At 40.7% G+C, this 27,744-nt stretch overlaps 1 protein-coding gene across 4 annotated transcripts in view; it reads right to left on the reverse strand.

Moving 5' to 3' along the window:
* Nucleotides 1-27,744, reverse strand: part of FGFR2 (fibroblast growth factor receptor 2) — a 99,428-nt gene that overhangs the window by 23,247 nt on the left and 48,437 nt on the right. The window contains exons 7-9 of one of the 4 annotated variants that reach the window (XM_029911348.1): nucleotides 15,689-15,879; nucleotides 13,001-13,094; nucleotides 10,374-10,570 (exon numbers count right to left, since the gene is read on the reverse strand). In XM_029911348.1, coding sequence (XP_029767208.1) covers nucleotides 10,374-10,570; nucleotides 13,001-13,094; nucleotides 15,689-15,879 — 482 coding nt within the window. Of the gene's footprint in view, nucleotides 1-10,367; nucleotides 10,571-12,949; nucleotides 13,095-15,688; nucleotides 15,880-27,744 lie in introns of all 4 variants that reach the window. The other 3 variants (XM_029911347.1, XM_024216981.2, XM_024216979.2) reach the window with 3 other exon arrangements.

Consider the following 27,744-nt stretch of genomic DNA (forward strand, 5'->3'; position numbering starts at 1 on the left):
CGGCAATTCGGCGGGAGGTCCTTCGCTCCGAGCGGGAGTGAGGGACCGTCCGCCGAATTGCCGCCGAATAGCTGGACCTGCCGCCCCTCTCCGGAGCGGCCGCCCCAAGCACCTGCTTGCCAGGCTGGTGCCTGGAGCCGGCCCTGTTTCCATACTCTCAGCTCAGGCTTCTTCAATCTGCCCAAAATGTTCTCTCTCAAGGCATCTACCTTGCCTGCCACTCTGACCACATCCAGTCCCTCTCCAAATCACTTTTACAGGCTTCCCACGGTCTTCCACATCAAATGCAAACCTCCTTGTGCTCACCTTCAATGACCTGCACAATCTAGCTCCTGCCTACCCCTCTGTTCTCAACTCCTTTCATTCCTCCCTTGCCTAGCCCTTTAATTTCCTTCATTCTGGCTTCCAGACCTCCTTCCGTGCCTGAAAATTCCTCCCTGATCCAATCTATCATCCTCTATGCCTTTCCCTCTTTAAAGCACACTTCTTCCTAGGCCCTATAAACCCTAGTACTTTCAGCAGACGTGCTAATGTGCCTGACTCACTGAGGATACAATTCTGTATACAACTCCCAGATCAGAAAATTAGACCTTTAACTCAAGTTGTAGAGGCTGATGCTTTTAGCTCTAGAAGTCTCCAGTTCAATCCCTGGTCATGACCAAAATGCCAAGTCATCAAGCTAACTAATGATAAACACCAAACATAAATTGAAAGAAACAAAAACTGTGAAACTCACAAGACGCTAGTCCCTCTTCATCATTTAGTCACACTGCTCTTTGTTCCCCTTACTTTGTTTATACATTGTTTATTTTAGACTGAAAGATCTTTGGGGCAGGCATTCTGTCTTTATACTTGTCTGTCAAGAGTCTAGCACTCTATCAGTGCAACATAAATTAATTTTTTTCTATACTTCTACAACAAGGAGTAGATGCCTTAGTGAGATCCTTGCCCCACTGAAGTCTATGGCAAAACTCTCATTGACTTTAATGGTGTCAGGATTTCACCCTTTATGTCCATACCCTATATCATTTACTATTTACAAATGCCTGTCTGCCCTTCTGTGTTAACTGAGAAGCTCTTAACTGATACAAAGCGATGAAATGACATGTAAGCGAACAGCATACTTCACAAAATCAGGCACGTGTCCAGGAATTCAGAAAATTTTCCACAAACACAAATAGGTAGAACTCAGGGTGGCAAGCAGTTACTAAGAGAAGTAGTTTAAAAGCATAAATGGAATTTGGAATATTCCATCCAAATTTGCTTGGGCACCATTAATTCCCCAATGGTGTTTTGGTAAATGCAGCAAGAGTGACTCTCTTCAGGGCCAGCTCCAGGCACCAGCCCAGCAAGCAGGTGTTTGGGGTGGCCAAGGGGAAGGGGTGACACGTCGGGCTCTTCGGCGGCAATTTGGCGGCGGGTCCCTTGGTCCCTCTCCGAGGGAAGGACCTGCCGCCGAATTGCCGCCGAAGAAGAAAGCGGCACGGTGGAGCTGCCGCCGATCGCGACTTCTTTTTTTTTTCCCCACCGCTTGGGAGCCGGCCCTGACTCTCTTGATGCTTGGCAGGTAGAATTATTCATAGGCGATGATCAGGCTCACCTTTAGTAGCAACTTAACAATCGAAAACAGTTCACATTAAAAACACCAATTTGCAGAACTCTGAGTAAAGGTTATAGTGATCTGACAGATATTTTACTTCATCATCATAGCCACCGCTGTTTTCAATGGACACTGCGCCATGAAGGTGTGAATAAAATGGTGTGTTACTTAGTTAATATCTCATGCACATCAAAGAATGATCTGAAATGGGTTTTCAGAACTTTATTTCATTGATAGGATGTCATTAGTACAAACAACTGTCTCTTTAACTTTGATCATTTGCTTGTCAACTTAAAAGAGGATTGTAGTCAGCGGTTTTACTAGGTTAAAAACATGTTTACATTTAAACTTGGAAGAAACTGTAAACCTGTAAGTGTATTTTGAAGCAGAAAGCTGCAATAATGTTGCAGAAAAACAGCTGAAATTATTTGCCAATTTCCATTTCAATATAACTGACCCTCTTTACTTCACACAGTATCTATGTAATTGACTAACCTCTATATGAAATAAAGTGAATTAGCCTGGGTATGACGGATGAGTGAAATCCAGAGGGATCCCCCAGTATTAGTCATAAGGAAAGGAATAGACCATGCTCGCAGGGAATATAATTTTGATTGATTAATTGGAGCACTGCAAGAAGTTATGGGAGCTGAAAGGCTATAAAAGTCTTGCTTGAGAAAAGAGGAAGGCAGACTGAGTTGGCCCTTGGTCAGAGGAGGCCCTCTGAGGTTAGACAACTATTTTAAAATGGCCTTTCCTTCCTTCTGTAATAGCAAAAATAAGCCTTTGAAATCTACATCAAGTGTTTTTGTTTATCAGGCACTATATAACAGTGAAGAATATTCCACTAGGGGAAGGTCAATGACATATTACAGCAGCTTTAACCTACTTGAATTTTTTTTTTTAGGAGTAGTATGTAGGAAACACACATTTTCTTGCATATTATATATCCCTTTTTAAGTAGATCACTGCTGCCCCATGCTTCTGGGACATGGGCAACCTCATTCCAGAGCTTGCTGCTTTGCTGAGATATGCCCCAAAGTTCAGAATGGAGAAGTCATTTCAGCAATGTGAGACAGCAGAACATAAGAACGGCCGTACTGTGTCAGACCAAAGGTCCATCTAGCCCAGTATCCTGTCTACTGAGAGTGGCCAATGCCAGGTGCCCCAGAGGGAGTGAACCTAACAAGTAATGATCAAGTGATCTCTCTCCTGCCATCCATCTCCACCCTCTGACAAAGAGAGTCTAGGGACACCATTCCTTACCCATCGTGGCTAATAGCCATTAATGGACTTAACCTCCATGAATTTATCCAGTTCTCTTTTAAATGCTGTTATAGTCCTAGTCTTCACAACCTCCTCAAGTAAGGAGTTCCACAAGTTGGCTGTGCGCTGTGTGAAGAACTACTTCCTTTTATTTGTTTTAAACCTGCTGCCTATTAATTTCATTTGGTGACCCCTAGTTCTTGTATTATGCAAAGGAGTAAATAACACTTCCTTATTTACTTTCTCTATACCACTCATAATTTTATATACCTCTATCATATCGCCCCCTTAGTCTCCTCTTTCCCAAGCTGAAAAGTCCTAGCCTCTTTAATCTCTCCTCATATGGGACCCTCTCCAAACCCCTAATCATTTTAGTTGTCCTTCTCTGAACCTTAGGTTTTGGTTTCAATTGTGTAATGATCTGAGAGATTTATGGTGTAAATATTAAAGGCTAGACTGTGTCTTTAAGGCAAAGCCCGGTGTTAAGGAGATGTAGAGAAATTGCAGTGTAATGAAAATCCAAGACAGAATTTTGGCTTACTCCGTCACAATTCATGATGCAACAGATACTCTGCGCCAGACTTTAAATAGGCTAGTGTGGTACACATTCTCCCCACTCCTTCTTGAGCAGGTTCACTGAATACTACACAGGGGATTGCAGTTATGACCCTGCTCTTACTCCATCTCTTCTCTTTGCAGGATCATTCTAGAACCAACTTCACTATCAAACTTGTACAGTCTCTTAACTCCCTAGACTCTGTGGTTAGCCCCCCCCAAACAAGCTTAAAATGGGGAGCAAGGAGTCTTCCACTCACTCCACCCCTTATGCATCTACCCAAGTGAGTAATTGTCCTTGGGTTGAATGCACTGAATTTAACCAGTTCAGAAAAAAATAATTTATATACTGTATGTGGTATCAAAATATAAATAAATCTTGGATGGTAATTCAAGTTTAATGTGATGAAATTAGCTGTGGAAGAGCATGTAATTTTCAGTAATTGATTATGAAGGGATGTTTTCCTGCATTTATGATTTATGCAGATCTAAAGCCTAGATCTGTCAGTTCTGCAATGCAGGCTGTGAGGGTGTAGCAGTGAATGTCTACTTTCTGTCTCTTTAAAGGCTTCATTCTAAAAGCTAATCTGAAGTCACATGCACAATTAGTAAGTAAGCAATGCAATCAGCTATTGACAGAAATCCTGATAATACTTCCCATCTGAATGACTGCACCTAAGAAAATACAAAGCAAATTCACTAAGTGAGGAGTCTTACTGTAGTTATAAGCATTTGACTTAGAAATTCTCAGAGACCGAAACATTGTAGAATCATTCCAAGCAATGATCGGCGGAAAATCTGCCCCGCTACTTGCTCTAGAGGAAAACGTAGAAACAATGACCAACAATTTCAATGCTGTAATGAATGAGGCAGCAATGAACATTCTTGGGAAACATCGTAAGAAGACAAAACCATGGGTCACAAATGAAATACTACAAATGTGTGACATTAGAAGAGAACTTAAGAGAGACAAGAATAGCACTGAGGGAACTGATAAATACAGAGCGATTGGCAGAAAGATCAAGAAAGGAATGAAGGTAGCCAAGGAGATATGGATTGAAAAACAGTGCTCTAAAATTGAAGTGTGCATCAATAATAAAAATAGCAAATGAGCCTTCCAGGTTGTAAAAGATCTGACGAAGGAAAGATGGACCAAAGCTAACGCAATTCAAGACAAAGAAGGGAACCATCTTACAGAAGAAAGGGACATCTTCAATAAGTGGATAAACTACTGCTCTGATCTGTACAACCACCAGACAAATGGAGATCCCAGTGTCTTAGACAGCCCCGATTCAACTGAGGAGGATGACTTTCGCATGCATACTACGTGAAGAAGTGAAGACAGCTGTGAAATCACTCAAGAACAGAAAGGCTACAGGTATTGACAACATCCCAGCCAAATTGATGAATTTGGAGGAGAAATAGTAATAGATGTACTCAACAAGATCTGGCAGACCGGTGAGTGGCCCTCCACGTGGACACAGTCACTAATCATCACTCTGCCAAAGAAAGGCAACCTGCAATTGTGTCAAAATTACCAGACCATAAGTTTAATTATCCATCCCAACAAAGTGATATTGAAAGTTATATTGAACAGATTGAAGCCACAAGTGGAGAATATCACTGCTGAAGAACAGGCTGGCTTTTGTGCTGGAAGAAGTACCACAGAACAGATTTTCAACCTTCATGTTCTATGTGAGAAGTACTTACAACACCAGCAGGACATCTACCACATCTTTGTTGACTTCAAGAAGGCATTTGACAGAGTATGGCATGAAGCTCTCTGGGCAACCATGAAGAAGTGCAATGTTGGTTGTAAGCTTATTCTTACCATTAAACAACTGTATGCCAAGGCCAGCAGTGCAGTTCTTGTCCATGACACAATAGGAGAGTGGTTTTGCACCACTTTGGATTCCAGCAAGGCTGCCTTCTTTCGCTCACACTGTTCAACATCTACTTGGAGTGCATAATGACTGAAGCCCTAGAATATCACATATGCACAGTCAGAATTGTGGGGCAAACAATCTCAAATCTTCGGTTCGCTGATGACATTGATGGCCTGGCAGGCAGCGAAGATGAACTTGCCAGCCTTGTGAAACGATTGGATGAAACCTCCGAAAATAGGGCATGGAAATCAGTGCAGAGAAAACCAAGCTAATGACAAACAAACGTGATGGGATCAGCTCACATATCACTGTCAGTCGACAAGAGCTGGAGACAGTGAAACAGTTCAAGTATTTGAGAGCAATCATCACTGATGAAGGATACAAGACAGAAATTTGGGCAAGAACTGTGCAAACAGCAGCAGCAGTAGCAAAGCTAAAGCCAATTTGGAGGAATAAGAACATCTCCCTGGAATCCAAACTGAAACTGACGCACACATTGGTCATCTCCATTTTTCTGTATGCATGCGAGACATGGACTCTTATGGCAGAACTTGAAGGGAAAATACGGGTAGTAGAGATGAGATACTTCCGTAAAATCCTGGGCATCTCCTACTTCGACCGCATCACTAATGAAGAGGTCCGCAACATCATCACCCAATGCGCTGGGTCATATGAAGACCTGCTGATGACCATGAAGAAGCGCAAGCCATGTAACAAGATCATCTGGCCTATCCAAGATCATCCTCCAAGGGACAATACAGGGGAAGAGAAGAAGAGGTGGATTGACAACATAAAAGAGTGGACAGGAATGGACTTCGCGGAGACTCAAGCACTGACACACAATCATCAGGGTGGAGACAATTGGCTGATTGCTCATCAATGATGGTGCCCCGATGACCAATGCCATTATGGGAATGATGATGATTGATGATATATTAAGACAAACATTTTGGGCCATATCCTAACCAGAACTGTTTGTGAGAGTATTTGTGGGCTGAAGACCAAACTCATAGATCAATACTACATGAAATATTATAGAAATGTAGGACTGGAAGAGACCTTGAGAGGTCAAGTTCAGGCCCCTGTGCTGAGTCAGGACCAAGTCAATCTACACCATCTCTGACAGATGTTTGTCCAACCTGTTCTTAAAAACCTCCAAGGATGGGGGGATTCCACAACCTCCCTTGGAAGCCTATTCCAGAGCTTAACTAACCTTAGTGTTAGAAAGTTTTTTCTTAATATCCAACCTAAATCTTCCCTGCTGCAAATTAAGCCCATTACTTCTTGTCCTACCTTCAGTGGACATGGAGAAGAATTGATCACCACCCTCTTTATAACAGCCTTTCACATATTTGAAGATTGTTGTGAGGTTCCCCCAGAGTCTTATTTTCTCAGGACTAAACATGCCCAGTTTTTTTAACCTTTCCTCATAGGTCAGGTTTTCTAAACCTTTTATCATTTTGATTGCTTGCCTCTGGACTCTCTTCAATTTATCCTTATCTTTCCTAAAGGGTAGTACCCAGAATTGGACACAGTACTCCCGTGGAGGCTTCACCAGTGTCAAGCAGAATGGGACAATTACCTCCATATCTTACATATGACACTTCTGTTAATAAACCCCAGAATGATATTAGACTTTTTTGCAACTGCATCACATTGCTGACTCATATTCACTTTGTGATCACTATAACTCCCAGATCCTTTATAGCAGTACCACCACCTAGCCAGTTAGTCCCCATTTTGTAGTCATGCCTTTGATCTTTCCTCCCTAAGTGCAGTACTTTGCACTTGTCTTTATTGAATTTCATCTTGTTGATTTTAGACCAAGTTCCCCAATTTGTCAAGTTTGTTTTGAATTCTAATCCTCTCCTATGAGGTGCCTGTTCTAGTGTCTTTCCAGGTATTGCAGGTCTGTAATTCTCCAGGTTTTCTTTGGTACCCTTTTCAAAGACAGATACTATGTTTGACCTTCTCTACTCCTCAGCTATCCTCCATTATGCTTAATCTTAACTTCCTAAATCTGAACTATTTCTTTCTCTTTCTCTCTTCTTTTTTAATCCTATCAAATACCATCATTCTGAATTATGTTATTCCATTTGGTGAACTCAGACTTCCCATATCTCCATAGTTTTAGACTCAACAGCCTACTTCTAGACCAGCTGATAGGCTCATCAAATTAATTTACATGTATTTAAAATATGTCTCTCTGTAAAATACCTTCTCTTCTCACAACACACAAAGGAGAAGGGATTGAAAATATTTCCTTCTGATCCATTACGGTAATCAATACTTGGAAAATTTGCTAGGCATGAGAGCGTTCCTACTTATCCATTAGTATGTTTGTAACCCTGGCAAGTCACAAGCTATGGGACCCTAAAGTCCAGAACACTAAAGTACAGTGTCATCTATTTTATTAAAGGCATAAAATTGTTCCACAAAACAAGTGAAAGTTCTTACTGATGTTCAGCCTTCCACTTTGGTTCCTCTGCCCAAAGAAGTGACTATTTGAGATCTATGCTCTGACTGGTGTCATAATACCCAATCCCATAAGCAGTTCACCTCCCAAACCTGTGAATAGTTACTCCCACACAGAATGCCAAAGACACACACCAGTGCAGGCCCGATTTGCTCTAACTAAGTAACAGCATTGGGCTCATAGGCAGTTCCTGTTCAAAAAGAAGGTACCAGAGCACAGTGAGGTCAGGGCAAAGGGCAAAAATATTTTTTTCTGATTAACTTCATTCTGACCCTATAACGTCTCTGGAATGTGGAAACAACTGAATTTTGGTAGGAAAAAAATCTTACATGTGTAGAAGGATAAAATGTAGTGGAAATTCACTAAATAATAGTTATAAGACTCCCAACCTGAGCATTACGGTACTCAGCAGTAAACCTCTTCCCACCTAGAGAAGATGCCATTCACAGTCAAACTAATTCCTCATCTTTGCCAGTTTCATTCCTATGCTTAAATCAGCCCCTTGGGAATTTGACCCATCAGCAGAGAATGTATAACACATGAAGAATTCACTACTGATGACAAATGATTAAACCGAGGGCAATTATTGGCACAGGATGTCACACACATACCGAAAAGACACCTAACAAACCACCAGTCCAAAAGTATTTTTCATCAGAAAAAAATGAGTTCACAATGAGCCTTAAGCCTGGCTGGTGACCGTGAAGGCACGCAGAGGATTCCAATGGCATTTTCTCTGTCATCAACATTTTAGTACAATTCTTGTCATTCAGGCCACAGTCCAATAAATGTCTTTTATTGTAGGAGCTGATACACATCTCCTTCTCTGGATAAGGGGGCTACATTTAAAAGGCCTTCTTTGTGAAGAACAATTGACATAGAATTTTTAATATATATCTGTGTGGTGAAGACACACATGTCGTGGCTCTTTCTGATCAATCAATCACGTTCCACAGGCTTAATTAGCAGGGCTTTGGGGGGGGGTCACACCAAACTTTCTTTCTCCTCATTTGCAATCAAATGCAAATGCAAGCAAGTTTAGAAACAGAATTACAATGGTTAGTGATGAGCAAAGAGATTCAAATAAAATCAGAACTGACACAAATCTTTGACCATAAGAGGAAACCAAACATATTTAAGGTTTGAAAAAGTTTGGGCATTTTCCCTCCCTATTCAAATTCTATGAACCTCTGCACTTCCTGTATTCAGGATCGGAGGACTAAAATATTGCAATAAAGGTTCCTCTCACAGTGTTTCTAACCCAGAAGAACTAGAAATCCAGCAAAAGCAAAAACAGAACAAAAAAAGCATAGCTTATTAAATTAAGACTCATTCCCACAATAAGAATCTAAACGTTTATATGCTTATCCACATTGAAAAAACAAACTTTCTGAGGGACACACATTATTACAAATGATATAATATTCTGAACAGGCTGCAAAAACAATGGGAATTTTGTACAAACTACTAATCTTATAGATGGGCCAGATCCAAACACCTTTGAACATTAGAAAGCAGAATCTGAATCTAAATTTTGCTGATGGACCCTGTATTTTTATAATGAAGCACACCCCCAAATCCAGACACCTCTAAATCCTGAGGCATTGGAAATCTGGGAGTAAATTTTTGTGGCATAGGCCCATTTCTTCTGAAGACATATAGCAAGAAAATCAAAACATATTAAACTACAACCTCAAAAGAAACAAGTCTTTTAAAAGAAGATAGTATGTGGGAATCTTGCTGTTTTGGCAAGTGACGGGCTTATGACAAAGCTAAAAAGCCTATTACTTGCTCGACTGGTTTGTAGTTCCTGGTACTGGCCTCTTCAGAGACTTTTATTGCCAATGATGAGTCAAAGTTGCTTTAATAGATTCAATGAATGTTTCACGTGACTTTTTTTTTTGTGATGTATGTTTCAAATTTGGTATTAGTTTTTCCCTACGGCCAGGTTCCAAATGCACCCGCAGCTTAATCAAATTGCCTTTGAGAATTTGTTTAATCTCTCCCCTACTATTTGATTATGCTCTTGTGTATTTCTGAAGCTGTTTCTGGGTCTTTGGTTAGCATTATGATGTACTGAAATTCCTTCCCGCTCAGTCTCTGGAAATGCTTCCTAAAAATTTCCTCTTTCTGTCTGGTACGCACTTACTACAATGATAGGTACCTTAGAAACAAAATTATAAATAAAATTAAATAAGGATCTATTGTGACGCCCATTTTTTAAGCCAGCTGGAAATTTTCCACTAACTTCAACGAGCATTGGATCAGGCCATAATTGCATCAAGTGCATTTTCCCCTGTGGACTGCTAATATAGAACATGCTTCATTTTTAATGTCCCTTCCCCTACCACCCACCCTGCTTTCTTCTTCCCTTGAGGCATATACTCTACATTTAGGATGAGGCTCTCCATATTCTGGCTTCCTGGGTTTTAGGCACTGAAACCAACTCTTTTATGGCAATTTTGTGTACAACTGATTTGAATCTATATCAAAACTCTGATCTTACAAATCGATTTCATGTCTCTCTCGCTCTCTTTTCTTTTGGGGAGGGGGTAAAAGTTTTTTAAACTCTTTATCTACTTTCTGTTACCTGTCTGCGCAGAGGAATGCGCTTAGTCAGCTTGTGCACGGCAGGCTGGCTGCTGAAGTCCGGCTTCTTGGTAGTGTTCTTCATACGACACAAGATGACTGTCAGCACCATACAGGCAATTAAGAAGACCCCTATGCAGTAAATTGCTATCTCCAGGTAGTCTGGGGATGACGGATACTCTTTTTTTTCATCGGGAGCTAGGTTGCAAGTTTGGAGGAGGAACAATCATGCCACAGAGTTAGCACACGGCACAAACATGTATCAGTACAGTAATTGGAACAACATTAAATTACATGGGGACTTCATGCAGTGACTTCATGAAATACAGAATACTGTTGATCTCCAAAGAATTTGTTTAGAACATCTCATAATCAGTACACTGGTCTCCCTCTCCAGATTTTGTGTGTGTGTGTGTGTGTGTGTGTGTGTGTGTGTCTCTCTCTCTCTCTCTGTTGGTCTGTCTTTGTTTGTCTACACATATATATATAGTTGTTGGGATTACTCATTTTGCTTCATTGTGAATTTAGTGCTAAAAATTAAAACTACCTAGCTTTGTTTTCCAGTTCTGACTTTTAAGCCAAGCTCTCGAGGAGGAGAAAATGGACACATAATTCACTCCAGATGAATAAATAGTTAAGCCAATTTTTTGATAACAACAAATGGCAGATTTAAGTCAAAATAATTCACAAGAGCATTGTATTTAACTTTGCTAACCGGCTGAACGCACATTTACAGACAAACACTTATTCATTTAGCTAGGCTAAAAGAAAGGCTTATAAACTCCTAAATAGAACGTACTTTGGGCATGAGCCTGCGTTGCTTGCGTATCCAAGATTTCCACTGGGAAAGAAGTGCACAAGGAATGCAGGATCCATCAGCCCCTTATAATAAGTGTGCTTCTTAACTCAAGCTGGGATTCTTAAATTAGTTGAAGGGAATTAGCTGCCCAACTTCTGCTTAATTTCTATTTCAGTTGGGTGCCTGATTCCCGTAGGCTCTTTTGAAGAGCCCAGCCTCAGACTAAAAAGAATAAATAAACAAACAAGATGACTGAATTGCTTTCAATACACTTTAATGATTCTCCTTCAGTCAGACCTACATAATAGTTTTCATACTAACACAGCAATTTTTTTTTAACCTTATCATTGGTTACGGGTCAATAAGATTAGTCCTTATTTTGATATACATATACGTGCGTGTGTGTGTGTGTCTTTTTGTAAGTAGCTGCTATTCTTACTGAAACCATTTTGAAGTTATCCTCAAGACGGTTACATATGCAAATACTCTAAGTTCATCTTTATGTAAACCTTTATCTGGAATACGCCTCCAAAAAGGCAGCATTCCAAAGCAATCAGTGGTCACTCTGCAAGCAGTGCACATCCAAGTTTTCTTGTACCTCGTCTTCAGTTAACATCATATATCATTCAAGCAAATTGGTTAAAAGATGCTAATCAGTCACTTTCAAAATGCAGACACTGCGAGTAGAAGCAAGCTCAGCATAAGCACTGTCTGACTGCTTAGTGATGAATGAACCATGCAGGCGTCAGTTCACTGGGCAAGAGGCGAGTGAGATATAATGGAACTGTTTTGTCCAGTGCATTTTAATAATAAAGACAAAATGGCCAGTAGATATTAAGAACATTTCACTTGTGTAGCACAAACCATAACTACACAATTATGCAAGACACACATGCAGGTAACTGCACCTTTTTCTTAGGATTAAGAATTAATTAATGCTCAAGTACATAATGGCCCAGCAAACCTCAGATAGTTCAAGTTATCTCAAAGGTAACATCAAGGCAGTTACATTATAGCTAACAGTTATACATAAGAAAGTTTGACTAGCATAGAAATAAACTAAAAGGTTACATTTTCTGATAGCTAACAATTGTCAGGCAATAAAGCGCGTTGATGTTTGTTTCTCCTAAGAAAAAACATCAATCCCCGCATTCCAGGACATGCTTTGCAGTAAAAGCAAATTAACTATTCATTCTTTTGAAACATGCAATGTTGAAAGATGCACAGAACCGATTCCCAAGGTATATAATACACTGCTTCTGTATACATTCTGCTGGCTTTAAAATTAGACCCAATGATTCTCACAAGAGACTTAGGTTATAAGTAAAAATGAACCCAAACATATTAAATGGCTTAGAGATTTTGCTGAAACATATTTTATAATGGCCAAATTAGTTTCAAAATTACCTTGGTAATTTTGAATTTCATCTTATGGGAAAAGTTTGTGATGATCAATGTGTTGATTCTCAGTATCTCATTAAGCACTAAGAAGATATATTTCCTTCAAATTTCTGATGAATGTTTGATGAAAGTAAAGATGTTTAAATTAAGCCTGATAGTGGTTCAATTTGTCCTTTACATTTTTTATAGCTGCAGACTAAGTGCAGTTCTGTAAGACATTCACAGACTTATCAAGGCAACTTTCTTTAAAAATAATAATAATAAAGAATTTTGAGGATAATAAAAGCCCCATTTCTGAGACAGAAGCTGTGCTAATTCTGCAGCAATCAACAAAGAAAATAAAAGAGGAAAAACCACTGAAAGAGAGCCGTGTATACCTGGCAGAACTGTCAACCATGCAGTGTGAAAGGATATCCCAATAGAATTACCCGCCAAGCATGTATACTCCCCAGCATCCTCAAAAGTTACATTCCGTATATAGAGAACCTCAATTTCTTTGTCCGTGGTGTTAACACCGGCGGCCTAGAAAAAAAAAGGGAAGCAAGAGAAAAGCTAGACATTGTGGGAATTCTTGTGGACAGGGCTACGGAACCACAGGGCTTTGCACTTTGTGAAGTCAGTGGTGTGCAGATCCAAAGTTCCTTCCCCATCCACAAATCCCTCATCCAAAAGGCGTTTACCAACAGGACCCAGCTCACCTCAGAGAGTAATCAACACCCTTCACCAGACCTAAACTCACCACCTAAACATGCATGCAATCAAATGACATGGAAAAATTAACCCACAACACTTAGTTTTCTTTCCTCTTTTTTTAAGAATAAAAGTAGATTGAAAGAAAAACAGAGAGAAAACAAAGTAGGACAGTATCTGGTACCACTCAGTTACCAGAGAGAATAATGCCATACAAAAATATACACTGAAGAGATGAAACCTAAGAGGCAAATTCTGACCTCAGCTACACAAAGAACTTGTTCACTATCTTGAGCGGAATATGGCCCTAAGGATTCCTTATCCATTGCATTGTATTTAAATATGGCATATTATGCAATGCTGCCAAGTCTCACCATTTTCAATTATCTAGCCTCATGATGTGCTTTTCTTAAAACCCCATCTCCTAGAATCATTTATGTGAGAATCTCAGCTGCTTCGTCTTCTTTTCCCCTCATTTTACTAGCCCATGATTGTGGAGAAAAGCTAGAAAGCCCTAAAGGTTAAAAAATGAGGAGGCAAACAAAATAGAACCCAAGTATATATATAAAAATCTCAGCACATGTAAACAAATCTCATGATTTTTGATGCCTGAACCATGTTGTTTGAAAGTTTTGTGTTGACAACACTAATCACGTCACGTCATCTTTTGTATAATCGATTATCCAAACTTTTACAGCTAGAATTAATTCAGAAAGAGAGACTTTTAGCCCTTGATCCTACAAACTGTTCAACAGGGGTAAAGCACTGCACTGACTGCTAGGAGGAAACTAGGCCAGACATATAGAGAACACAATTTTAAAACAAAAATAGAAACTACATTGAAGTAAATGAAGGAGAGACTGAGCAAAATTTTATCCATCGTTTTTTCCAATCATTTCAGGTATAAATTGTCAATATGATGCTGCAAGCCTTTGTTTTTTAAATTATAGTTATTTTGTAACAAAATAATGGGGGGGGGAATCAATCACATGCAATTTAGGTGCATGTGATGTAGAAGGTCACAAATGACTAAATATTGTGCTAACTTATGTCTTGATATGTACATATGTAAATTGTATATATTTGCTGCAGCAAAAATTAGACCTTAATATTATGTAATACCACCCTGTATTTTTTATGATGAAATATACAGCATTAACAACAAACCTGAATGCAGAGACAGACATCAAATACAAGAGAGAATAAAATTGGTTAAGACAGATCAACTTCAGAAAACACAGAGCACAGACAGAGACTATTGTGAGAATTTTTCCATGGCTGCTGGTGTAATACCAGTTGCATCACCAAAGGAGGATTATAAATATACCAAGGCCAAAGAGTTATCCTACAAGCTGCCTGCAGTCTCCCAAAGCACCATTTTTTTCAGCTTCTACACATCCAGCTTTCTTTAAAAAACATTGTTACCTTTTGTAACAGTGAGCCAGGCAGACTGGTTGGCCTCCCCTATATAATTGGAGACCTTACAAATATATTCTCCAGCGTCCGCCTCTGTCACATTGTACAGCGTCAGCACTTCAGCATTGGAACTATTTATCCCCGAATGCTAGAATAGACCAATAACATAGGAGAACAATGTAACTGCTGCCCAATATGGACATTACTCTGTTTATGGTCCCACCACCAACACTCCATGAGAACATACCTTCCATTTAGTGTAAACACCAGTGTCAAAACATTTTTTTTGTTCTTTGGTTTTTTAATTAGAAGTAACTAAGAGGAGTTGTTAATAGAAGTGGGGGAGGGGAAAGGAAGAGCACCAGAGCTGGTATACTAGTTCAATGGAATAACATGGTATATAGCTGACCAGTCTGGACGCCAACTGGTTGGATTCTTGGCATCGCCAACCAGTTTGGAAAACTTCATAACAGAGAATTTCCTTAAACGAACTTCCTTAGAATGCCTGCCAAGAAGAATAACCTTGTGCCATTGATATGCCCCATCAAGTTGGTGAAATATGGACATCTCTGCAGGCTCCACATCCAGAGAACCCAGCACTGCCAACAGTCATTGGCAGCAGATCTCACCATTACTAAGGGGCCTTTGAAAAGAAGAGGCTCAAGAAATGTGAGAGACAGAGTAGATTCTCTTTGGTTTGCTTTGGATGCTCTCTACAAATAAATAGCATTGAAGTTCTTTTAGTGGCTTTTCACTTCTTTGAATATAACATGCATAAATTATTTTAGAGATGGATTTAAGAAACCATGGAAGAACAACAGACTTTCCATAAGCTAGCGCAATTAGCATTTAGACTAGCACATTTCAACATAATATTGCATTCGTAAGATATGTTCTTTTTTTTTAAGCTAATCAGCTTGAAAACAGAAGACCTGATCTCAAAACTCTTGGGTTCACACAACATATATTCCATGCGCCAAATAGCTATTTAATGTGCCGAAACGCCTCACCTTTAAAACTTGAAGATACGGTAATCCATCTGGCCCATATTTACTGCCATTCTTCTCTACATGTTTTATCCACTGAATATGAGGCTGAGCATCACTGTACACTTTACAGACAAACTCCACATCACCCCCGACCACCGCAGAGGCATTTGCTGGAAGGCCAGCTTGGAGAATGGGCCTGTGTGGTGATCGTTCTGTTGGGATGGGGAGTGGGAGCGAGAGAGAGAAAAAATAAAGATGCATAAATAAATAAGCGGTGCTGCCAAGAACACTGTTATGAACTCAAGCCAAAAAGCCCTGTAAGCCTGTTGGCTGACTCCTCTGAAATAACACTGCAGCCAAAATCTATAACAAAAATTACACTTCAAAGGAGATCACTTGAGTACTACACTTGTAGTACAAAGAATACCCATTTAGAAGGGCGGGAGGGGAAGAGGGAAGGGGGACAGGAAAGAGGCCACATAACAAAATTTACATTTTTTCAAGGTTGGGCCACCATAGAATAAGGAAAATAAATTTTACTTTACAGTTCAGCATAACAAATGCTTTTGAGTTTTTATTTATTCTACTTAATATAAAACCAGAAAAGAAAAAACAACAACAAAGTTTTATGACTTTATAAAATTAAATAATCATTGCTCTAAAATGAATGAAGTTATTATAGGCATCACTAAAAGAGCTGCATAGGCATCAAACTCTTGGTGTAAGAGGAACAAAAATTAAGTAGGCTTTTGAAACACAGTGAACAAAAGTCAACTTTTATCAACTACAGCATCAGAAATACCAAAGTTGCTTCCTATTCTAAGTATAGCTTAGGGCAGGGGTCGGCAACGTTCGGCACGCGGCTCGCCAGGGTAAGCACCCTGGCGGGCCGGGCCAGTTTTATTTACCTGCTGACGCGGCAGGTTCGGCCGATCGCGGCCCCCACTGGCCGCGGTTCGCCGTCCCGGGCCAATGGGGGCGGCGAGAAGCGGCGCGGGCGAGTGATGTGCTGGCCACGGCTTCTCGCCACCCCCATTGGCCCGGGACGGCAAACCGCGGCCAGTGGGGGCCGCGATCGGCCGAACCTGCCGCGTCAGCAGGTAAATAAAACTGGCCCGGCCGGCCAGGGTGCTTACCCTGGCGAGCCGCGTGCCGAACGTTGCCGACCCCTGGCTTAGGGGAATATGGAATTATCTTCAATACCACGATGGGTTTACTGTCAGTTAACTATTACTTCTACAGTCTGTGAACCTACAAGAGGAGTCAATATGCTACTGTCACTAGCAGAAAGTTGTTGTCAAAGTATGTAAAGATTTGGGATGAAATCCTGGTTCCATTGATGTCAATGGGTGTTTTGCCATTGAGTGCCACAAAGGCAGGATTTCACTCTTGGAGCCTGCTTCTACATTCTTTGTGTGCACAGAGCCTGATCTTGCACCTACTGGAGCCAATGGCAAACTTCTCATTGACTTCTGTGACAGGATCAGCCTCCCAAAGCTTCCATTGGCTACACTGGGTGGACAAGGAACTCTGACAAAGCTTAAAACCATTCCACCTGAATATGGTGTCAATTAGAGTGAACAGATGTCCCGATTTTATAGGGACAGTCCCGACTTTTTGGGTCTTTTTCTTATATAGGCTCCTATTGCCCCCCACCCCGTCCCGATTTTTCACATTTGCTATCTGGTCACTCTAGTGTCAATTAAAGTTGTCTTAATGACAGCCCTGCACATTGAGATCTCCTAATTATCCACACATCATAACTGACAGGAGCAGTGAAAACTTCCTCACAGTACATCATTCAACATCTTCAACTTTGAGCAGTCTAGAAGTGAATGCAGTATACTCTCCATACCCATCCACCCCTTGCCCTTTCTTCTGAGATGAACAGGGGTTCCAAGTGGTACTATTTGTGAGGGACATTTCTTGTAACCTGGATACCTATTAGAAATGAGACTAAGACCAATAACTCACTTCATGTAAGTCACTAAATAGCTGTTGGATGGTAAATATTTATAGTTAATACTGACCTAGATCAAATTTGAACTCATGAATTAGAAGTGAAAGTCACATTGCCAAATCTCTTGAGCCATCCAGGGCCCCTTCAAAACATTTTATTTAAAAGATAAGAAAAGAATAATGGACCTAAATATTTATAGAGGCAATGTATTATAAGAGCTTAAATGTTATAAGCCAAATCAACTGAATTTCAAATCAAGTGTTCTTTCTTAAACATACTAGTTTCCAATAAATTGTTTCACAAGCAAACATTGTGAGTGTAATAGCAAATAATGATGCCCATTGAACAATGGGATCTTTCATACAGTCCAATATATTTGGCATGCTGCAAGCATCTACTGGGAATTTATTCACTGACGCAACACTGGCAGTGTACTACAAAGCAGCAGTCTTGTTTTACTTTTGGAAAAAGTGCATTTGTGTTGCAGTTATTAAATTATTCCATGGCTATCTGTGTTATTTTCTAAGGCCTAGGAACAGCTTAATATTTAATTTGTAAATTACAGTGGAATGTATAAATTACTATTTTATAGTCCAGGAGAGAACTTATAAAGTTTCTCACCTTATGCTAAATAGGGTCTAATTCCATGTTCCCCTGCTCCTTCTTCTGGGTACAGAAACAGCAAGCACGGTCTCCCTTTAATAGAAACCTTACACCATCTTCCAAAACTTATTACAGCTGCCTTCAGTATAAAATGAAACCTTAGAGAATGTTATTTAAAATGTTTTTTAAAAGTCAGTAGGCCTCATGTTTCATTTCTCCACATCAGGGTTTGATTTCCTTTGTGACCTTACTCTCTGCCCTTAAACAAACCAGAGAATGAGGCCTGAAACATCTTGGAAACGTTCCTACTACGCCAGCATCAACACACAAAACACGTTTGGTTTATCTCAATAGCCATCAACAATTTAATTTTTTATTGATGACTGTCAACCCCCCTCCCCTCCAAAAAAAAGGCCAAGTAAAGAAGTAAAAGCAATGTTTATATTCCTGCTCGTAAATTACTAAAAGATTCAGGTCAAATGGGGGTAAGGATTTGTGAAATTTCCTCTTGCTATGTCCTTAAATGCATTTCAGTTAAACGAATTAGAAGCAAATTAAAGTTTGCACACTGGGATATAAACTGCTGATCAGTGTTTGTTCAACTCCTATTCATCTACTTCCAGTGGACAGGCAGACTACACAGATTTAGAACTGATCTCTATGATTCAGAGCTTTTGCAGTTTACTCTTAATCCCTGATCCTGCTACTTGTTTGACACTATGCATGGAGCCTTGCTGAAGTCAAGCTACAGGATACGAAGTCACCGGGGCTCTGTGTAAATCCTGGAGTCTGTGTTCATTAAATAAGGTGCAAGATCAGGGCATTAGATAATTACTTCACGTGAAACAGAGTATTTATTAACGTAGGGGAAAAGAAAACTATGGAAAAATTAGGAAAATTGAAAAGTTGTGACCATGTTGCTGACAATATTTCTGTGTAAGATATTTTTGGGAAAGTCTCCATCAGAGTGCTAAAATGTCATATGCTGTTTCTGTGCAATGTGCAAAAACTAATCAAAGAGACTGTGCATCTTTATATGCTATCTCAGAGCTTGTTTATGAATTCCAGGTCAATATGTGCATTTAAAACATAAGCCTTACATTAGTACGCAGCTATCCCCATGTTGACAGTTGGCTGCTCAAATATCATGAGGCTATGAAATCTGCTCAATACAGATAGACAAAAGAGTTGAAAGTTCTCTCTCAAAAATCTCCCTCAAAGTTAACAGGAACTAATTTTGAAATAAAGAACTTGTCTGATGGATACTTAAGAATGTAGATTTATTTTGTATCATCTAACAATTGTAGCTAAGCATTGCAGATAAACTAAATTATGGAGAATATATACGGTTTTGATCATTTGACTCAAAATAGTAAATATTTTGATAAAAACAACTTGGTCCCAACTGTCCTCTCAGTTATACCAGCTTTACACTGCTGTAATTCCATTGATTTCAGCATACTTCCTCCTTTTACACCAGTGTGATAGAGAGGTGAATCAGGCCCTGGGGAAATAAATCTTTGCTAATTGACCATTTAAATTTTATAGCATTCCATTCCCAGTGCTAACATAACATGTTTGCAAAAAAACAGGTCATCATCATCTGCTATAACATGGGGGAAAGCCCTAGAGAGTAGAAAGATGTCCTAATGTTTTCAGGCCTACTAAACACTGCATTTCTAGCATCATAAAAATTACTAGGCACTTGTTTTATTCCGACACATTAACTCAAATCCTCAGATATTTAATTACTGAACAAAATTCAGGTCTATGGGGTATTTCAAAGATCAATTCTGCTTTCTTAAAATGTTTTTTTAGTAACTCACATTACATCGCTTTGAAATAATAAAATATATTTTTCTCTAAAATGATCTGGAACTAGCAAAGTACACTGCTAGAAAAATATAAATTTGAGCAAGAGCAGGTTAAATTTTACTTTCCTTCTAATTCCTCTTGAAGTCAAACACTAATATTTTACAAACAGAAAGCATGGCTCATTCTCAGTAACTAAAGAGAATGTGGAGATAAGTAACTCCGAGTTTTAAAAAAAAAAAAAGAACAGCCTATTCCCTTTCCAAAGAAGTAGGTTTCTGGTCAACATCTAAAGAGTCAATCATTCACTAGAGTTCAATCACTTCCTTTACAAGAGGCAGAGCCACAATGTTCATCAGTGTAGGTAATGCCTTATTTCAAAGCTAAGATATCTAAATTACATACCAATATATAAATATGTTCAGGGTTTGTTTTCCCCTGCCCAGTTTTTGAATTGCCTAAATAGAAGTGAATAATAGAATTGACATCTGAAAAGACGGAGGTTGTAAACAATTTGCAAACAAACAAAAATACCCACCAATTTATAAGAAATGGTCATATTTTAACAGATGCATTACTGAACCTATTAACATTAAAGCATCAGGCCAGATTGCCTTCCTCCAGCAGAGAAATCTGCAGAAGGGAGCCAGGAAGTTCAGAAAAATCCACGAGATTGACCTCATGGAGTTTCCTGCAGAGCATCACTTTGGAAGGCAGTTGGTTAGGAAATGAGACCTCCCAGACCCTGCAGAACCTGAGGCTCTGGGCGTGGGGTTGGAGGGGGGTGAAAGGACACGGGAATTCTGCCCTCCACAGAGCAACAGATACAGGATCTGTCCTGCAGATAGCTGACCCTTCAGATGACTGTGCTTAGGGTGACCAGATGTCCCGATTTTATAGGGACAGTCCCGATTGTTGGGTCTTTTTCTTATATAGGCTCCTATTACCCCCCACCCCCATCCCAATTTTTCACATTTGCTGTCTGGTCTCCCTAACTGTGCTAGACCCTCTTCCTTTCCTGGACATGCAATCAAGTGAGTGCCTCTGCAGCTTCTCAGCAGCAGCTATTGAGAAGACTCTACAAAAGTGAGTGACACTCAAAGCTCCTGCCATTATCAACACTATTATGTAAGCACCTTTATTTTCAGTAAGATCAGTCACCTGCTAAACGTGCCTTGCTAATTACAAGTTGCAGAAGAGCATTAGTTCACTGCCTTTTCAAGGATCTCCCTAAACTCCTGATTGGTCTTGCATTCATTAGTCGTCTTTCATTTTCCAACCTTGTAACAAACATGCTATTTATTGCCAACTTTGACAGAGTTTTTGTGATGTGGACACTTGTTTCCTCTGATCATTTTAATTCTCTATTGCTATAGTTTATAATATTACTTCTGATTAACAGTTCATTTTCAGAAGCTAGTTGTCTATCTTCTGCACTCAAAACTGACATTAGAAAGCTTCATTTAAAGAGTCTCTAAGATATATGACGACAATTCACTTGTTCTGATGAATTTTCAGAAAAGTTTCTAAAGGCCAGGAGGAAGATTGGAGATCCACCAGGGACAGACTTGCTGGGTTGGTGCATGTGAAGTGTGCTATCTTCATCCCAATTTCCACACCTCTATGACCCACACTCTGGACACTGTAGAGGGCCCCAGGGACCAGTGTCAAGGAAAGGGATGAAAAAGAAAGGCCAGGGGAGACGTCCATTGTCCATCACCAAACACCTCAGCTACCAATGGTAAATCTGTCCAAAAATTAATGCAGCCTGATTGTTGCTGGAGCCTTCTCTGCACTGGGGAATCTTCTTTCAAGTAGGGCTCTGAGGGAATCTACGACCATGGGAGTTCCAGCCAGAGTGGAGAGTTCAGATGGCCCTGTGTCCCCAGCTGCACTCAAGTTGATCTGCAGGATCACGGGCTGTACATTCCTAGGTAGAGTGACATAGGAGGGATCAAACTGGCAAGATGATTAGGGGAAACTTCAGAGTGTCCACAGAGATTTCCTTCCTCAGGGTACGTCTATACTTACCTCCGGGTCCGGCGGTAAGCAATCGATCTTCTGGGATCGATCCCGGAAGTGCTCGCCGTCGACGCCGGTACCCCTGCTCCGCGATAGGAGTACGCGGAGTCGACGGGGGAGCCTGCCTGCCGCGTCTGGACCTGCGGTAAGTTCGAACTAAGGTACTTCGACTTCAGCTACGTTATTAACGTAGCTGAAGTTGCGTATCTTAGTTCGAAGTGGGAGGTTAGCGTGGCCCAGGCCTTAGTGTATGCTCATACGGTGGCAATCCATGCCTAAATTTCCTTACTCCAGAACTAAGCAATGGTTTATGGGGGCCTGTGTCATTGAAATGCTAGAAGGAAAACACTATTCATTCCATTGCACTTGCTCAATGATGTGCAGAAGTAAAGCTGAGGGATGGCTGCTGCTTCAGGAGACTAGCAACAACTAAGCAGGTGTAGGCAAGTACCTCTACTAATTAATGTCATATATTATATATATACTGAACCAGGGATGGAGTAGCTTCGACCAGCGGTGTGTCAGTTTGGTTTCTCTTGTTTCACAAAGCACTGCATTCTGTTTATACCCAATTCAGAAGCTCTGGTGAACTGTGATGCTCTATTTTTATATATAAAATAATCATTCACTCTGTAATTTAAACTGGAGATAACCACATGATAAACTAGAGAAAATATTCCTTCCCAACACTGGAAAGAATATCCCTGCCATAGAGCTGTTTACTAACAGGTAACTCATAAGCAGAATGGACTATGGATTTTGCAGAATGGATTACGGTTTGGACCAATTTTGTTCATCAGAGCTGGTCATATAATTTGTTACCAATGTTGGCATCTTTGATAAAATAATTGTTCCTCAATACATTTTTACTAATTATTCGAGCAGCTTAACTGTTCAGCAACAGTTTCTTATGAGTTACAATAAGTATGGACTTGTTAGAAGATTTTTTTATTATGTAATTATTGTTCTGCTAAGTTTTTAGGGAAACATGTGTCTTCTATCTTTTGATCATATTCTTCTCTTTTCTCTATATACAATATTTCTGATCAGCTCAAGACTCCTTGAAAAGGTGATACCTAAGACCCCAATCCCACAACCGTTCCCATGTGTGTGGACCCCTGTGCTTCGAGAAGCCCTAATGAAGTCAGTAGGGCTTCATGCAGGCACAGAGGTCTGCCCATGTAGGTGCTGACAGGGACTAAAGTCTTTATCCTACGTTTTCTTCACCATCTTCTTTGTTCCTCCGACCTAGCAAAAGTTTAGTGTCTCCAGTTTTGTAAGACTGGGGTGTTTCTTTCCGCTGCTGTTTCACATGCTTTGACATTTCTAATTACAGGGTCTAACTGTCCACTGAAGTACTCCAGTTTGACACTAGCTAATGGAGCTAACACTGGCATAAGACTGGAATACCACACTGGAGAGTCAGAGGCAATATTGTTTCCCTAAAGTTGATTATTGAATAAGAGTTCTTAGGTAACATTATGAGACTCACAACTTTAAGAAAAGTTTGAATGGCTTCACTGGGATTATCTGTGATTTTTAAACAATTATAGTTTTAAAATATATAATGTCATTACAAAAACTTGGAGCAGTTGATATACTGTATGCAGTAAAGCATTTATCACTGTGTTTCTTTGTGCCATCTGAAAACTGTCTTCCTGGTTTAAAAGTAATCACATCTAGGTCAGTTTAGAAAATGACAATACCTTTCTACCCTTTACAAAAATGACTCATGTGTTCAACTCTTTTGTTCTTCCTTTTACTTTTCGCCTCAGACTTGAAATATTGATCCCTCTTCGGCACTCCCTATGTGGACAAAACTCCCACTGATGTCACCCTGTCTGTTTATATTTTCTCTTAGATCAAGCAGAGAACAATTTAATTGTGGTGGCTCAGTGTAAATAGCAACAGCTACCACAGACCTTCCAGCACCTTGCTGTGTTTTTTCAAGCAGTCACTGAAGCATTATTTTTTTTAAACGTAAGACTCTGGTCAGTGCTTGCAACTCTCAAGATTTATTCCAGGTGGGAGCCCTGACATGTAAGGGCATGAAGGGGAATTAAGACTAAGGCCTCAGTCGTGCAAACCCTTATGCATGTGCTTAGCTGTATGCACCTGAGTACTCCCATTGACTCCTAAAGGACTGCTCAGGTGCATAAAATTAACCATGTGCATGTAAGCGGGGGAATGGTCCCGCTATTGTGGGGAACTTTCCTGGCTTCGTTTACCCAGAGGCCTCCCTGCCCTTGAGGACTCCCCTTCCACTCTCCTGTCTGGTAGAGTCCTCGTAAACCCCGACAAGGCTGGGCCCAGGATTCCTGGGGGGCTCGACCCCCAACCCTGCTGTGGTCACCCAGGACAGGGGCTAGGGTGTCCCCACTCCGGGGTACTCTCTCTGCACTGGGTACCTCCCTGACCCACTGATCATTTCATACAATTTAAAGCAAATACAAGTTGTTTAATTAACAATTAATTTTAAAAAAGAATAAGGAAAAATGGGAAAAGTTAAAGGAAAACACATCACCCCGCTCTGTGGCAGGGAACATCACGAACAGTGTCTCTGGAACATCAGGGCAGTTCACAGTCTGTTCCTTGTAGGTCCCAGGCTCCTTCTCAGGCCCTGGCTGTGCTGCAGAGACGCTGGGGGTTGGACACTTGCTCTGGCGGTGGCCACACGCTCTCAGGCTATAGGTGGCAGGACCCTTCTTCCCAGCATCGCCCCCGCCCTGTCAGGCTTACGATCCCCCCAAGTCTGGTCTGCAGAGCCTCTTGGCTGAGGTGTCTCCCTGCGCTGGGCCCATTGCCCAGGGTCCCCCTCACTCTCCCCAGCTGCTCCCCGCACCCAGCTCCAGCTCCACTCTGCCTCAGCACGGCGGCTGCTGCTGCTCTGCCTTCAGCTCCCTGGGCTGCTTCTCTGGCCTCTCTGGCTCTGGTTGCTGCAGCTCTCCTCCCAGGGCAGCTCTGCTCTCTCTGGGCTGTGCTCTGGCTTTGGGGCTGCAGCTCTGCTTCCAGCAACTTAGCTCGCGCCCCTGCTCTCTCCTTAGCTCGGCCCCACTCTGTCTGACTCAGGCCATTCCAGTTCACACGGAGGACGGAACCCCCCCTGGCCTCCTGACTCCCTGATTAGCCTGCCCGCCCTGTCAATCAGGCTGATCTGGAGCATTGGCCTCTCCCCATTGTTCCTGGGGACTGTCAGTCTCAGGCTCCTGATTTCCCATCGACCCTTCCCCTTTTAGTGCTGGGAGCTAGCCAACCAAAACACCCCCACTGAATGTTAGTAAGGGGGCAACAGTCCCCTTACATGCATACACTTTTTCAGGATTAAGGACTAAAACTTCACTAGCTCCCTGCGGGGTGGGGATAAGACAGCTGTAGCAAAATAAAATGGAACATGACATTACAAGGAAAAATGCCGCTTTTATAAGGGCTAAGTGAAGTCAGTGGAAAGATTCTCACTGATTTCAACAGGCTTTGGATCAGGGCCTTATAAAAGTCATATAAAATTAAATAAAATCTGTTCTTTAAAATCATGAGTGTACCAGAGGGTTTAAAAAAAAAAGACAGGTCAAGACATAGTCAAGAACTGAAGCATGCAACATGAACGTTCTTGTTTTAAAATGCTAAGTTGTCAACACACGGTAATACTTAATACTAGACTAGCCTTAGTGCAACACCCTATTGTTAGTCTGCCACAGTATGCATTTCATCAGCCTCGCCAGAGTGAAAAAGTGTCTTAGCTGAAAAAAGACTCATGTCTGCCCTACTAAGCCTAGGAGTTCACGTGTGGTATCCCTGATATGCTACATGTATAAGCAACAGCTTTATGCACATCTGAGCAAAGGAGAAATGCCTCATTTTGGTCTGAAAAAAAAACATGGGAAGCAGAACAATGAAAAGCTTTCCACTGAAATTACTTCTGATTTGCTTCTTCTAAAACTTCAAGAGAATGTGAAAAGCAGCATGTAACGTCTCACGGACAAGGCTGGAAAGTGGGGAAAATGTTACTATCCAGGCCATTTCCAGATGTTTCATTAAGCTCCTTGGGGGACGGAATTGTGTGTTGTGGGTAGCAGTGAGCACCCAGTCAGCATGCAACCACTTAATAATGGCAATGATGGTGGAGATGAAGGGAGTGTCTTGTGGAAAAAGCACAGGGCTGGGTTCTATATCTGACTCTGCCAAAGGTTTGCTGAGAGGACTCTGGCAAATCACAACCTTTCTGTGACTCAGTTCCCCATCAATAAAATGATGATAATAGTATTTTCCTAACTCACACAGGTATTGTGAGATTTAATTAGTTAGTTAGATGCTATAAAATGCAAAGTATTAATGATTATTAGTGTGGCTTCACCACATATTTTCTATCTCCACACTCTCCCTTCCCTGAAATGTGTCTGCCTTCAAAGTAGACAGGAAAATACCATTGAAACCCTTTGAGTTCTTTTACAATGTTTCCACACTTCTCCCTCTTCTTACTGTACTGTATTTACTGTATCTAGATGGGCCAACTGCAAACATGTATTTGTTCATCACCTTTAACTTAACTCCACTGCTTCAACAAACAAAGCTGAAGCAGCTTTACAAGAAAACATTTAAGCTGGCAATGCCTGGGCACAGACATACTATAGATCAGGGGTAGGCAACCTATGGCACATGTGCCGAAGGCGGCACGCGAGCTGATTTTCAGTGGCACTCACACGGCCCATGTCCTGGCCACTGGTCCAGGGGGCTCTGCATTTTAATTTAATTTTAAATGAAGCTTCTTAAAAACATTTTAAAAACCTTATTTATTTTACATACAACAATAGTTTAGTTATATATTATAGACTTATAGAAAGAGACCTTCTAAAAATGTTAAAATGTATGACTGGCACATGAAACCTTAAATTAGAGTGAATAAATGAAGACTCGGCACACCACTTCTGAAAGGTTGCCGACCCCTGCTATAGATGTACCAGAGACAAAGCATGTCTCCCGTGTAATTTTCTTCAGCTATTAATCTCCCTTCTGTATCTAGATTTGTCTGACTTTTAACCTAAGCATTCTAACGGGCAGGACAGCATAACTTTCACATGTAACGAGATACATGAAAAAGCAGCAGAGCTATTTCCAGTCATCTGAACATCTATCAATTGTTTACAGGTTTACAAAAAAAAAAAAAACCCCAACCAAACTACATTCCTCCTGCTAGAGATGCTCATTAATTGACTGATTTACACGTTCCTCCCTTGAGGTTCAGAAGCATCATCTCTATCCTCCTGGCCAAGTGTATTTGATGGAAATGCCATCTCAGTAGAGCGGAGTGAAGAGCGGAAAAAAGTCGTTTGTTTGAATTTGAAAGTGAATGCTGACTGCGGACATGGAAGCATTCTACAGATATTCAAACCCAGGTCGGTACCTGTATTAGCACAAATACCCAGCCAAAAAAAAGTTAAGCTCAAATGCTCAAATAGTCACACTGAAAACAAATTTATACTTGAAACTGACATTTGAAATATAAGTTGTGTTGGTTACTAATGTGTCTCATCCAGCCAGAGAAGAGAAACAATACCAGCTAGCTCACAGCACTAACCAACAGTGTGAATTTTAAAATTTAAATAGTGACTATTTGTAGCAAGCTGTTCATGAGCTATTGTTATGACAGAATAATTTGTGAAGGTGAGAAATAATTTCCAATAAC

Source organism: Terrapene carolina, unplaced genomic scaffold (assembly GCF_002925995.2).
Source record: "Terrapene carolina triunguis isolate 2854851 unplaced genomic scaffold, T_m_triunguis-2.0 Scaffold95, whole genome shotgun sequence".
Lineage (NCBI taxonomy): Eukaryota > Metazoa > Chordata > Testudines > Emydidae > Terrapene > Terrapene triunguis.